Source organism: Gobio gobio (genome assembly GCF_949357685.1).
Source record: "Gobio gobio genome assembly, chromosome: 3".
NCBI lineage: Eukaryota > Metazoa > Chordata > Actinopteri > Cypriniformes > Gobionidae > Gobio > Gobio gobio.
Window position 1 is genome coordinate 22,763,411 of NC_137099.1, and position 15,087 is coordinate 22,778,497.

The following is a 15,087-nucleotide window of genomic DNA, read 5'->3' on the forward strand; positions in this document are numbered from 1 at the left end:
ATCACAAGCCCTTTGGGCCCTGGAAAATCCACCTCCTCGTCCCCACAATAGTAACCCCTCTAGTGTGACCCCTGCCACATTCCCTGCTCAACTTGCCATCACCATGACAAACAGAATCACTGCCTCTGTAGAAAGCGGTTGCCATAACAACGGCAGCATCTTTTGCTCAATTTTATGAGGTACATAATTCCCGGCTTTATAGCTCAACAATGGATCAGATGGAAACTCATAACAATTTTCCCCTCAACATGAAGAACATAGAGGAGGCCAAGGCGCTGCTTCAACATTCTGGGTTGGATTATGGACATTTGGATTAAGCCTCAACCACTTGACATTCGAATTATATTAAAAGCAGTGGTAATTTGTTTAGTAGTCAATGATCAAACTATGAAGGATTAAAGGGATAGTTCACCCAAAAATGAAAATTCTGTCGTTAATTACTCACCCTCATGTCGTTCCAAACCCGTAAGACTTTCATTCGCCTTTGGAACACAAATGAAGATCTTTTTGATGAAATCTGAGAGCTTTCTGTCCCTCCATTGACAGCTACCCAACTACCACTTTCAATCCTCAGAAAGGTAGTAAAGACATCATTAACCACTCCAGTGGTTTAACCTCAATTTTATGAAGCGATGCAAGTGCTTTCTTCGTGCAAAAAAACACAATTTACCGCTTTATTTCTAAAATATTAATCTCCAACACACGTTCATGAGAACACCATGGCGCATGCGTGTTCTGTTGACGCGAGAGTGGACTTCGTTACGTGAATGCACGTTGGAAATTAATATTTTTTAAATAAAGTGGATTAATATTATCCACGTGGATCACATGGATTACATTAATGATGTCTTTACTACATTTCTTTGGCTTGAAAGTGGTAGTTGTGTATGCTGTCAATGAAAGGTCTCAGATTTAATCAAAAATATCTTCATTTGTGTTCCGAAGATGAATGAAAATCTTACGGGATTGGAACGACATGAGGATGAGTAATGAATGACATGAATTTTCATGTTTGGCTGAACTAACCCTTTAAGACCACTTTTTTGATCATTAAAAAAAACAACAACAGTGAAGCTGGTCTGGGATCAGTGTTCACGAGCAACTTACTGGACTGGAGTTTATATTTTATCCTTTACCTTAATTCTGATTGGCTAGCAATCCAGCTAAAACCTGCCGCCCCATCCAATACAGAATACTTTTGTGTTGGAAACCTCTTTTTTTTGACAAAACTATTATTGTTGGAAGCAAAACAAGATAGCAAAGTTTTTATTGAAAAATAAATCCTATATGATTCAGTAAGAATTTTATTTCCCAGTGAACCTACAGCCTGTTGTTATCATTTCAGCCATTCACACAAAGTCAGGAGGGAGAAAGAGACTCAAGGGGAAGTAGAAGAGATTATGAGAGAGACATGGCACGTGCCTTTCCCTGAACCAGTGCTTAAAATAGAAGATAAACAATTTCAGTGCATCTTGGGAATTGTTGTCCTGCTGGCTTCTGCTAAGATTCTTTAATGGACAAAAACAAATATGCACACACTGGGTACCGGGATGCTGCCAGTCAGGTGGCAATATTTAACTTTCCCATTGAAACCCTCCAGTTTTATGTACCTATGCACATTACTGAAAGGTTTAGTTCTCATATGACCTGGTAACCCTTGGAGAATTTGCAAGAACTTCTCAGAAGAAAGACCATTTAAAGATCCTAAATGTGATTTCACAAGCACCGATTCAATATGCCTATTAATGAATCATTTATTTTGAAATGAATAGCAGTGATGAATTTTACAAAATATTGGGATATGCAAAATCTGCTGATAGCCGTTTTTCTATTTTGGAGACTGTAAGCAAGATTATCATATGTTGCTCCAGCTAAATAGTATCCTATGAAAACCCTTTTGAGACGTAGTGATGTCAGAACCCTTAATAGGTATGAAAATAAAAAGAAACAAATGATGAATTGTAATTTAAAGCGACAGTCCACCCAAAAATATAATTGACACTAAAAGAAGATATTTTGAATAATGTTGGTAAGAAAATGGTTTTGTTCCCAATGATTTCCATACTATAGACAACACACATACTATGAAAGTCAATAGGAACCAAAACGGTTTCCTTTCCAACATTAAAAATATCTTATTTTGTTCTGCAGCAGAAAGAATGTCATACCCTCATAGTGTTCCAAACCTATAAGCAAATGACAGAATTTTCATTTTTGGATGGACTATCTGTCCCTTTAAATCAATCTTCAGGTAGTTTTCCTAAATTTGTCATGGGGTTTGAAACAGGGTTGTTGTTTTTTCAAGAGACCTTGAATGGCTATGCTAAATATTTTTTGAAAACTGTGCAGCGTATACTGTACATAAAACAGTAGGTTTTATTCTGAATCCATGTAAACATCACATGACCTCATTGCTTATGAGTGGCATCCAATTGTCAACTTGCAATTTAAAAATGAATTGTGGAAAAATGTCTTGACCTTTGGCAGTCTGGTCAAATAATGACTTAACATGTGTTTTAGCAGTAATTTCGGTTCATTCATTTTACTGGAAATGGAGGAATACTTCATGGTCCTTGAATTGCTTGTAAAACGTGGTAGATGGTTAGGAATCCTGGACCTTTGCACACTGTGTACAGTATAAATACTGCAGGAATAATATGGAAGTATGCCGTTTCGAACATAGTCCATAGCTAAAATAAGGGGTCTTGTAATGTGATTTCCTTTCAGAACACTAGACCTTTTTTAATAGAAAGGTAGCCATCTTATGTTAGATTTACAGCAGGCTGTTATTATTTTAAGTAATGTTTTCATACCAACTGCTGGTTTGATTTTTTTAAGTGCAATATGTATCTACTAAAATGTGCCTATTTTTACAGTATGGTTTTTATACTTAATGTGCAGTATAAATATAATCGCTATCATTGAAAACGGACTAATTTCTGTCATTTTTGTCTGAAGTTGCATACTGCATAGATATGGATTTGATTCCTACAATTTGTTCACATAAAAAAACATACACTACACACAGGTGTAATTGCAGTCATTTCAAGTATACGGCACGCAAATTAAACTCAAATGGACCGATTTTGTATCAGGTTGTTGTAAAACTAATCAGAATTCCAATTTTAAATTAACTGAATAGTCTTTTATTTTCCAATTTCAATCTTACAAGAACAGTGCACATTTGTGAAACTGAAAAATGAAATGCAGTTATAGCCTGTTCCTACACAGCTTAGAAACACACTACAGTCCACAGCTCAGGTCATCTTCTTGCGTTTCCTGCGTTCCATCCGTCGTTCATAATGCACCAGTGGAAGCACCAGAGAGGCTATTCTGTGCTCATCCTTTATCCCTTCCTCTTCTCCACTGGAGACAGTGTGACGGGACAGAGTCAGTCCCATGGCCTTGGCCAACTCCAACATTCTGCACACAAACATTTGAAACCTTGTCAAAATAAGGATAAGGTTTAAGAGCAGTGGTTCTCAGCATTTGACTCCAATGCCCCTTTTTGTACAAGACAACATTCAAAGACCCTCCTATCCAAATGGATATTTACCTCTGGTGCTTCTGTTGTAATAAAAAATACTGCATATGATGTCTGTTTAATGTTGTACATCTTTACTTTGTGGTTTTTAGCATTACAATTAAGATTACTTCAGACTGAATACCTGAAACTGAAATGATCATTTTAAGATTTACTGGGGCGCCCCTGGAAGTTTGCTGAGGACACCTAGTGGGCCCTGCTCTAGTTGAGAACCGCTGTTTAAGACCATCACAATAAGGAAAACACTAATAGTGCATTTCATACATGAATTTCTACGGTCTTTAAATCTTTAAATCATCAACATGATCATACAGAGCCCCTAAAAAATATGTGCTCTCGCAAAACTGTGTTCCCGAGAAACTTTGCATTCACACCCAAAACGTGTGTTAGTTCACCCAAAAATTTTAATTCTGTCATTAATTACTCACCCACATATCATTCCAAACATTCTCATGTGTTACGCAGCACATTTGAGACTAAATTACATTTGTTTCACCATATACAGGTGCTGGTCATATAATTAGAATATCATCAAAAAGTTTATTTATTTCACTAATTCCATTCAAAAAGTGAAACTTATATATTATATTCATTCATTACACACAGACTGATTTATTTCAAATGTTTATTTATTTTAATTTTGATAATTATAACTGACAACTCAGGAAAATCCCAAATTCAGTATCTAAAATTAGAATATTACTTAAGACCAATACAAAGAAAGGATTTTTAGAAATCTTGGCCAACTGAAAAGTATGAACATAAAGTATGAGCATGTACAGCACTCAATACTTAGTTGGGGCTCCTTTTGCCTGAATTACTGCAGCGTGGCATGAGGGTGCGTAATTAATGACTTTTTTTTTAATTGATAACTGAATTTTCATTTTTGGGTGAACTATCCCTTTAAAATGCAAGTTTCAAGTAGGATACATCAGGTTATTGAGGAAAGTTTGTTGCTCAATCATCATTGTATTGCATTGCTTTATGTCTCTCGCGCACACACACACACACACACACACACACACACACAGACAGACAGAGGTTTGACCACAAAACTAAGCATTTAAATATCATCCTAAGACATCATTGTGAGATATAGAGAGACAACTGATATTTATATGCATTTTATGCGAGTAGCCTGCTAAGATTTACTGATTTACATTACATTATCAGAATTATATCTTAGTCTTTTCCCATATAAATATCAGCAACTGCACCAGATTGCGCCTGGATATAATTGAGAGTTTGAGCCTGGATATATTCTCCTACAGTATATCATACTATATGAGCCATAAAAGCTTGAAGTATCAAACATGATACTCAAAAAAAAGAACATGCAAACTTTTGGCTAAAGCTGGGGCCACACAATATATATATATATATTTTTTTTTTAAATATTATAAGATTTTAAAGAGGCGGGGTCAACTCCAGCACAGGAATCTTGTTGTCAACCCTGTTGTGGTGTCTGAAATCACTCACTTGTTTACTGATTCTCCAATCCCTATATAGTGCATGGCAGTTGAATGCACTATATAAAAAGTGAAAGAATAGTGAAAGAAATGGAGCGAGGAATTCGGACACTGGCATATTACACCGCTTTAGAGAGCAGTTGCAAAAAAATGTGTCTCATACATTTATCCTATATGTACCTTACTTTAGAAAAGGATAACAGTAGTAGCTTTAGAATGTAATTATACTCCATGCTAGTTTTAGTTTAATTAATACAATCTGAGTAACGTATTCTGAATACTTGGATTCCTTCCACATTGAATTGCATTTTATAAGTGTAGGAATGTGGCCATCAAATCCTGCTTACTAAACATATATTATAAAATATTTAGCTGACATCAAACGAGGCCAACAGCTCTAGTAAACCAGCGCATAGGAGAATGTAAAGTTGTACGTCAACTAAGCAGGAGCACCGGCGGTGGTCGGCCAAAGCACTTTTTTTTTTGTATGTGAAGCTGTTTTACGTGAATATTATGACACGAGTGAAGCACAAAGCTTTATTTACAAAATAAATAATATTAAATGTTTGCAATTAAATGTTACATCACAGCCATGGAAACATGTGGGTTCATGCCGAACGAGAGAGGAAGCTTTGTGTGGTGAGCCAAATTTAGCCTAAGTTTAATTGCTTGCGTTTTGCTATCAGGTCACACGATTTTCCACGAATTTAACAATAGGCTTAGCCTACTCCATTTTATTCTACTGGACATGGAATCTCTTCCCCCCCCCCCCCCCCCCCCCCCCAAATCCTCATTTACGTCTCTGACAGGGGATTAAACATTTCTTCCTTGTTTGTTTTATTTAGGAGTAGCCTATATTCGCATCATTTACTGTGGTAAAGTAGAAAACGGAGTAGGACAGATACATTTTACTTCAAACTTTACTTTATTTAACACAGTTTGTGCTTGCTATTAGACTTGGTCAAGATTTTGTGTATAGCGCATTTCATACATGCCGGAGATTTTTAGTTTTGCTTTCTCTCACAGCGCATAATCAAACAATGCCTAAGTTCTTGACCCTGCGGAAGATAATTTCGTTCTTCACATTGTACTACAAGTAGCCTATCAGTTTTGGAACATCAGGAGAAAACATGAAGATATTAGCAAGCGATGCTTCCTTCCTGCTCGTGTCATCCCTTTCAGCGCAAAGAGGCATGACGCACGTCTATGGGGAAATATAAACAACATTTTTCTTTAACTAATATTTAACTTATATTATTTATATTTCGATTATTTACAGATATTTATTTAAATGTTTTACAGACTGTAGTATGTTGTTTCCCTGACGGAAGTAGGCCTACGAAAATAAACACGCATGTTTGAGCCTTATATTTTTTGATTTTCAAAATGTAGGTATTTAATTGATATATAGGGCCTATATATATTTAATTGATATATATATATATATATATATATATATATATATATATATATATATATATATATATATATATATATATATATATATATATATATATATATATATATATATATATATATATATATATATATATATTTAATTGATATAATATATATATATATCTGTGCAGTGGCGCGGTGGTTGGGGGTGGCGGCTACACACGCACGCACGCACGCCTATATTTTTTATATAGCCTATATTATATATATAAATTCGTCATATATTCGTTAAATATATTATTCGTTTTTATTTTCAAAATGTAGGCTATTTAATTGAGATGTAGGCTAATATATATATATATATATATATATATATATATATATATATATATATATAGCCCCCAACCACCGCGCCACTGCACAGATACACTGCAGTGTTATATTTCGTTCTCCCTTCTCTTTTTTTTAATATGAAATGCTGTTTCAATTTCCAAGATAGAAACGCTTTATTGCCCTGGCTCTGTTGTTCTGGCTCCATCTCTACCTGCCGCTGCTCCTCTTCCGACTCCATTGTGACTGATCACGCAAACTGTGCATTTTTTCGTTTTCATATTGGGGCGTTCTGAGAAATGCATTGAGTTGCCTTAATTTATTTAGAGAGTAAAACTCATGAAACAGAAGTATCGTTAATGTTATCCATTGATTTCAACAATGTAACTGTATTCTAAATATCAACTATTTAAATTATAACTGTAACGGAATACAGTTACTCATAATATGTATTGTGAATATGTGATGCCGCTACGTGTAGGCTATTCCGTTACTGCCCAACACTGAACACGACCTATTAAAGCACTAAGACATGGGAACAGTATATCTAACATTCACATTTGAATATTTATCGCAAGTCATATCGTCATCGCAAAATTAAACAATGTTATCGCACATCACAGCTTTTCCTCATATCGTGCAGCCCTAATGGGTCGTTGCCCGTTGATCACGCCTCTTGTGGTCTGATTGGTTGAAGGACTATCCAATTGCGTACAGAGTCATTTAATTTATGCGTGTTTATGCTCGCGTGTGCAGTAGAAAATACAGAGCACACTCCCCAGACCTATGTTCAATCTTAAAATGAGCTTGGTCTGGTGATAGCCACACAACCTAGGATTGTCAGAAAGGGAGAAATCGTTGCAAAATCGCCACAAATATCTTGTAGTGTGTGCCCAGCTTAGAGGTTCAATAAACTGTTCCACTTAAAAAAATTAAAAAAATAAAAATTTCTGAGAATGATTTCATGTCAGGCTTTACAGGGGTTAATGTATAAAATAATAAATTTAACTGACTTGGTATCTCTGATGTCCATGTCTCTGTGTAAGAGAGTGAGATTAGCGGTCTGATCACCCATGTGCAGCAGTAAAGCCAAACAGTGAGAAACCAGTTTCATACGCATGGACACAGTCACCATGTTCCTGAGTCTGTAGAGAAAAACATAACTTGCATTTAATGGTCATCTTTTCAAAACCTCTGAAATTTCAGACAAAGACAAAAATGAACTCGGGACAGGCTGCAGGACTGTGCCTTGTTAATATACACACACACCGGCTGTTGTTGAAACTCTCCACTGTGAAATTCTTCAGCACTTTGTTGAGGATGATTTTGGGACAGTCATTTTCAGTACCAACTTGCAAAAGAAAGTGAAAAAGTTATTTAAAGGTATAAAAAAATCAAATAAAAAAAACACGATGTACATATACAACCAGTATGCTTGGAATCAATACATTATTACCATATCATCTACTGGCACAGACACACTAAAGAATTCAACTTTTGTTTCTTTAACACTCACATTTGAAAGATACACTACGTTTCTGTAGTGAGATTTTGATGAGGAAGGACAGGTACCAGGCACAACGAGACAGTCTGTCACGAGCTGCGTCCTCGCTGGGAAGTGATTCAAGAAATCTAAGAACAACCTGTGGACTAGAGAACACATTTTTATGAATAAAAATAATTTCTATAATTAATCTGGAGCTAATAAAAATGACCAAAATGGCATCCAGCAAGATTCCCACACCTTTAAACCCATTATTTTCCACGACATTCATCAGCCATTTCCAAGATTTTTGAGTAAAATTATTTATTTTTAAAACTTTTGCGGTGCTGGAATCACAATTTTTTTCTCTGATATTTCAAGATTATTAAAAATTCAGTTTGGGGTAATTTCTTTAAAGAAATGAATTGTTTTATCCAGCAAGGATGCATTAAATTGATCAAAGCGGCAGATTTTTATACTGATACAAAAAAGTATATTTCAAATAAAATGCTGTTAACTAATAAGAAAAAGTTTCTTAAGCAGTAAATCAGCATATTAGAATGATTTCTGAAGGATCATGTGACACTGAAGACTGGAGTAATGATGCTGAAAATTCAGCTTTGATCACCCATTTTAAAATATACTAAAAAGGCACAGTACGCAAGTGTCACCACTAGAGGTAACTTTTTTAAAAGGCGGAGCCTAGAGCCCAGGACTTTTTACGTTGCCGTTTTTATTATGCTTATGCTGCAGTTACAGTTACGTTTTATCACCTATATTCACATAACTGTATCTGATTCTAATGAAATAGTGCTGAATTACTATCATACAGGTCACTTTATTTGATGAATTTAAATGGTTGGGTAACAGCCCTGTTTTACTTGGTCAAAACAATCATACAAAAATACATTTGAGTGTGTTGAAAGTTATGTTAACGTTACTCAGTGGCTGCTATGAGACACTTGTTGCACACTGCAATAAGCTAGATCGATATTAGAATAGCATATTAATACAGGTGACAAAAACATTTTACCGCATTTGACAGGTTGGTGTTAATTTCAAACCAGAATATCTTGTGTGAGAAAGTACACGAAAAAGCTTTTTTATTACGTTGTGGTTATGATAGTAAAGCTGCATTCGTTGGCAAAATAGTAATGTTAGTAGTGAAAATAACACCAACAACTTTAAATCAAAATAAAAGTCGACCACGTCAGGCTTATTAAAAGTTCCAAGCTTGACATATTACTGAAATATTGAAAGTTTATCATAACATTTCTTTAACAGATGCTTACCTTAATAGGGCTGGGCGATATGACCAAAATCTTATATCACAATACAGATAATGATAAGCTATTTATCATGATAATAGTTATTTTTGCTTTAAATAAGGATTTTATGATATCAACTTTTTGATACCATATACATTTCACAATTCTTGTCACCAATGTCAATATCACAAAAAAATACTAGCCTAAATAAATAAAACTCAAGCTCACTATAGACAAGTAAGCAGTTATTATGAAATAAGAATAAGAAAGTAATTACAAGCAATAGGACAAAAAAAGCTACAGGAGAACAAATAAATAAATGCTATATGCACTGTATAAATTAATCATATGTATAAAAACACTGCATAGTCTTCATTGTGTAAATGAAATATATATTTACTCTGATTAAATTTACAAAAGTAGATTAGTCAAGAGCAGTTGTTTGATTAATATGAAATTGGAAAATTAGACAGCTGTCGCATTAAGCGCTGCCCAGGTTTCTCTATGGCTCTGGGTCCATTATACTGTAACACTTGCATTTTCTCTCTCAGTTTACTTTCATTTAAAACATAAATGATGGCATTTTGACACATACAATTGTATTTATAACCGTTCAAGGCCAATAAAGTACCAAATATGTGTCTGCGGAAATTAGTCGCTTTTCGCTGCGGACTGCGATTTAAAGGCTTAAAAGTATCCAAACAGTTGCTCACCTGCCTAATAAAACACATACTATATTAAAGGTCCTGTTCTTCGTGATCCCATTTTTCAAACTTTAGTTAGTGTGTAATGTTGCTGTTAGAGCATAAATAATACCTGTAAAATTATAAAGCTCAAAGTTCAATGCCAAGCGAGATATTTTATTTAACAGAAGTTCCCTTTCAAAGCCTACAGCGAACGGCCGGTCTGGACTACATCCTGGTACTTCCTCCTTTAATGACGTCAGTAGAACAGTTTGTTGACTAACCTCCGCCCACAAGAATACGCGAAAAAGGGGGCGTGGTCTTGTTGCTCCCACGTGGAGAAGAGGAAGTGTTGCGTTTGTATAGTGTGTTTGTCGCCATGTCGTCGAGACGCTGTTATTTTCATCCCAGAGTCAAATCACCTTTGTTTGGCTTTCCCAGGGACGCTGTACTTAGAGATCATTGAGCGCATGCATCTCCGTTATGGTAAGAGGCGTGACCTTTCCAGGCAACGTGCGCTAAGCTGCTGTCGAATCACAACACGGGAACCGCTGGCACAATCAGTACTCGTTACGTGTTTCTGAAGGAGGGACTTCATAGAACGAGGAAATTCTCAGGCCGTTTTGAGGACAGTGAAAACAGCGGTATACAGATAAGTAAATTGTGTGAAAAATACTGTGTTGTTTTACACGCGAAACATGAACACATGTTATATTGCACACTGTAAACACAATCAAAGCTTCAAAAAAACACAAAAAACGGGACCTTTAAAGCATCTTTGGTGTTTACATGAAAATCGAGGATAAGGCGAATATGATGTCATTGACAGGTGTTACAATGATTAAAATGGCTGATTACTCTGGATTTAAACATGATTGGAAACATTTGGTATAATGCACATACACAAGTCAATAAAATATATAACAATATGCGGAAAAACATATTGTAGTCCAAAGATCTTACATATTGTGCCTTTAAAATATAAATTTTTAATACAGAGTTTTAATATTTCACAACTTTACTATTTTTACTGTATTTTTTAATCCAACAAATCCAGCCTTGGTGGTTATAAGAGACTTCTTTCTAAAACTTCTGAATGGTATGTGTGTGTTATAAAAAGCACTTATCAAAAGGCATGATGTTCTCCTTACCTGCCTTCATCTCTCATCTTCTGCAGCTCTTTAGGGGTCAGTGTTGCCATCTTCATTCCAACATCCTTCAGTGCAGCAAACTCATTCGGAGACAACACTAGAACAAAGTTAGGGATCTTGACACCGAAAAAAAACACGGAGAAGCATATATAGACCTAAAAAGGATACATTGGTCAAAGGGGTATACGTCTTCTGGTTTCTCTGCCGCAGTGTTGCACGGGAGGCAGAGGGGGGTCTCTGTCTGAGCCTCAGTTTCAATCACTTCTTTACGAAGAGCTTAGAGACAGAATTGAAGAGCCATTGCTATTAATCCTCTTTATTGTGCAGTTCAGTCATATGAATTGTGAAAACCCATACTGCTACTTACCTTTCACTCCTTTCTGAACTATGACATTGCTGGCAGCCTGTGCCACAGCCTGCTGAAGCGTTTCGTTGCCCACCTCATTGAGTCTCCTGGAGGTTAGAGCACGCTTCTGTCTCGTCGTCCCAAATGCTTCAATGAGAGCATCCACCTGTGCCCAGACAAAGAAAACACACACACACACACACACGATTGATTCAAAAATACATTAAAATGCAATTCACACATATAATGACTTCTTCAATGATGCACATTTTTTTCAGTTTTTAGTTGAAGTACATTTTGATATTTTTGGGGGGCTCAAACACAAGTGTCGAAAGGTCCCCATATGCAGTAAATGTCCAAAATATGAAATTCTTGAAAAGAAATCTTTAACCATAGGTAGTTTTTGGTAACACTTTATTTTACAGTGTCCTTGTTACATATGTTACATGTATTTACCATAGTAATAACAGTAAATTATGCATAATTACATGCAACTATCCCTAAACCAAACCCTAACCATATAGTAAGTACTTGTTACTTAATATTGTGTAACAATGACACCTTAAAGTGTAACCTAGTTCTCTTATAAAATAAAAATTTCTTATAAAAATATGCAGTTTTGCCCAAGTATTTTTATTACTTGAAAACTTTTGTTTCAAAGTCATGTGGGGCAACCATTTCCAGGAAAAAACAAAACAAGAAATTATATAGAGAGAATCTCTGTGGACCCTCAAGATTCAGTGTTAAGGCAAACAAGTCTGATAAAGTCATCATGAAATCAAAATGAACAATTCAGATTTTTGTATGGAATATTGCAGTGTTTATTATAAATGATTTATCTCTGCATATTGTTGCTTTAAAAAAATTAACGTGTCCTCGTAATTTTTAATCAACGTTAAAGCATTTTTAAAGCTGATGACATAAGCACTGGCGCAAGGGTGGGACAACAATGATCCAACAATCCCATCTATTCCCAATGGACAAAATCAAGTCTTTTTTTTTTTCCTCATTTGACAAGCTTTTGTGACTTTTCACTCAGATGTGTCACAATAGAGAAGAACATTATGATAGAAACTTCTGTTTTGTGCCAGCTTAATATTTCAGATAATTTTATAACAAGGCAAGGTTGGTTCATGTTGTAAAAAAGTGAATCCCAAAAAACATAACATTTATAAATGAATTCATATTTGTAAAAAAGTTTTTCAAAACCATATGAATACAAAAAATATATATACATTTCCAAAAACTAGGCACATGTGACAATCTAAATGTTTATTTTTTGTTTATCTTGGACACTATTGTTTGTCATTGACCCCTACATAAATTATACTAAGATTTATAAATAATTTTTATGCAACTACTTATGTAACATGGTCTGTACATTTGACTGATCTCTGATCAGTTACTCACCTTTTCTCTGTATGTCTCAGCTTGCTTTGTGTTGTCATCTACTGCTGATTCACCTGAAGACACACACTGAACATTGAACTTCTCTTACACAAAATTAATCCTAACGCACATGTCTCTATTGTAGACAACAACACTACTGTTGAACATTAAAGGATTACAGCAGAGCCATGATAAAAAAAAAAAAACATAATATCAAGCTGATAAAATATTTTAGTGTGGAGCATACACATACAAAATTATATTCAGTTTATTCACCATAAATAACTATTATACAATAATAATATTATAACTTATACTGCAAACAAATAATATTAACAGATAATCAACTTCTTTAATGCCTGAAAACTTCTGATAATTCCCATGACCGTGAGGAGCCCTGAAAAAAACTGTATGCCACTATTACCATACATTACAAATGTACCATATTTACCTGGTATAAGAGGAAGCATATTGAACAGCTGAGCATTATGAACATTCAATTGCATAGTGCTCTTGTCCAGAACTCCTACAAAGTACCTGTAACGACCATTACAATCCCATTATTCAGAGATCCAATTATGATTCAACTAAATCAATCTTCACTCAGATGACCTCACCTGCACAGATTATTACACTGCAATGATCCAGACCCAAAGTTGGTCCCAACATAGGGAAGTCTGTTTGATTCTGCAACCTAACAAGGAGACAGAAAATAGATCTAAACACCACACACGCCAAATTTACTTCAATTTAACCAGTATCAAAATCTAAAATAAAATGGTTTCAATAGGTAGTTTTACCACAATTCGTCTGTTTTTCTTTCTGGGGTTGACCTCATCTTCGTGTTTGAAGAGTTTGACGTCCAGATGTTTTGCATTTTTCACGAGTCCGTTTGAGAATTTAACTACAATGACAAGACTGTGACTTAAAAATATGAAAACGACTTAACAACAAATATCTGGCAACGATTTAAGACTATTTGAGCTTACAATCTATTCGACTGAGTATACATTGTTTGGACACGAACGTGGTGTTTTTTCCACGTGGGTTCGTTAAACACAAAGATTAAGTGTAATATGAATACATTCGAAAAAACAAATAACGCCAAAAATATATTTTAGTACATATGAGATGTCTCGGATATTAAAAAGTTACCAATATAAGCGCCTTCGTCCGTTTCTTTGCATGATTTCCACTTACAGGTCGCCGCCATCACTGCAGTTTCTTCGGCTGAAATTCACACGCGTATCTGCTCAAACAGCGACATCCAGCGGTTAAAGAAACTCGTATACAGTCTCTATCCATCCGTTTTCTTAAAGAAATAGTTCAAAATTGATAATTCTGTCATCATTTACTCACCCTCAAGTTGTTCCAAACTTGTATGAATTTCTTCTGCTGAACATTGAAGAAGATTTGAAGATTGTGGGGAGCTAAATGGTTGATGGGCCCCACTGACTTCCATTGTAGGGAAAAAATTCTATAGTCAAAGATCAACTGTTTGTTTACCGTCCAAACTAAACTCTGTAACAGGATCAAAACTTGTACAGAAAACTGTTTATTTTTATTTTTATAAACTTATACTACTATGAGGAAGTTGTGTCCTTGAAAATTAATCAGATGCTGACTTATGGAATTGTTTCCGCCACAGAATAAAACATTTTAAAAGATAATTGTGACTTTTTATCTCACAATTGTGAGTTTACATCTCGCAATTCTGACTTTCTTTTCTCAGAATTGCGAGATATAAATGCGCAATTGTGTGTTAAAAAGTCAGAATTGCGAGATATAAAGTCAGAATTGCGAGATATAAAGTCAGAATTGTGAGAAATAAAGTCAGAATTGCGAGATATAAAGTCAGAATTGTGAGATATAAAGTCAGAATTGTGAGATATAAAGTCAGAATTGCGAGATATAAAGTCAGAATTGTGAGATATAAAGTCAGAATTGCGAGATATAAAGTCCGAATTGTGAAATATAAAGTCAGAATTGTGAAATATAAAGTCAGAATTTCAAGATAAAGTCAGAA

General features: G+C 35.0%; 2 protein-coding genes across 4 annotated transcripts in view; one reads left to right on the forward strand and one right to left on the reverse strand.

The window, feature by feature from the left end:
• Positions 1 to 2,924, forward strand: part of fbxo10 (F-box protein 10) — a 20,189-nt gene extending 17,265 nt beyond the window's left edge. Inside the window, exon 11 of the mRNA XM_079813611.1 lies at positions 1 to 2,924. Coding sequence (XP_079669737.1) covers positions 1 to 178 — 178 coding nt within the window. The 3' untranslated portion in view covers positions 179 to 2,924.
• On the reverse strand, positions 2,355 to 14,326 carry polr1e (RNA polymerase I subunit E). 3 transcript variants are annotated; one of them, XM_079813612.1, is made up of 12 exons: positions 14,217 to 14,326; positions 13,862 to 13,965; positions 13,679 to 13,755; positions 13,513 to 13,598; positions 13,083 to 13,135; positions 11,694 to 11,838; positions 11,495 to 11,602; positions 11,327 to 11,423; positions 8,258 to 8,391; positions 8,011 to 8,092; positions 7,755 to 7,886; positions 2,355 to 3,423 (listed from the first exon to the last, which is right to left on the reverse strand). In XM_079813612.1, exons 1-12 carry the CDS (start codon positions 14,272 to 14,274, stop codon positions 3,258 to 3,260), a joined length of 1,242 nt encoding a protein of 413 aa, XP_079669738.1. In that variant the 5' UTR covers positions 14,275 to 14,326; the 3' UTR covers positions 2,355 to 3,257. The 3 variants fall into 3 exon arrangements, with proteins under 3 accessions (XP_079669738.1, XP_079669739.1, XP_079669740.1); XM_079813613.1 differs by having other exon boundaries at positions 2,912 to 3,423; positions 13,862 to 13,979; positions 14,217 to 14,311; XM_079813614.1 differs by having other exon boundaries at positions 2,912 to 3,423; positions 14,262 to 14,308.
• Between the last annotated feature and the right edge of the window lie 761 nt (positions 14,327 to 15,087).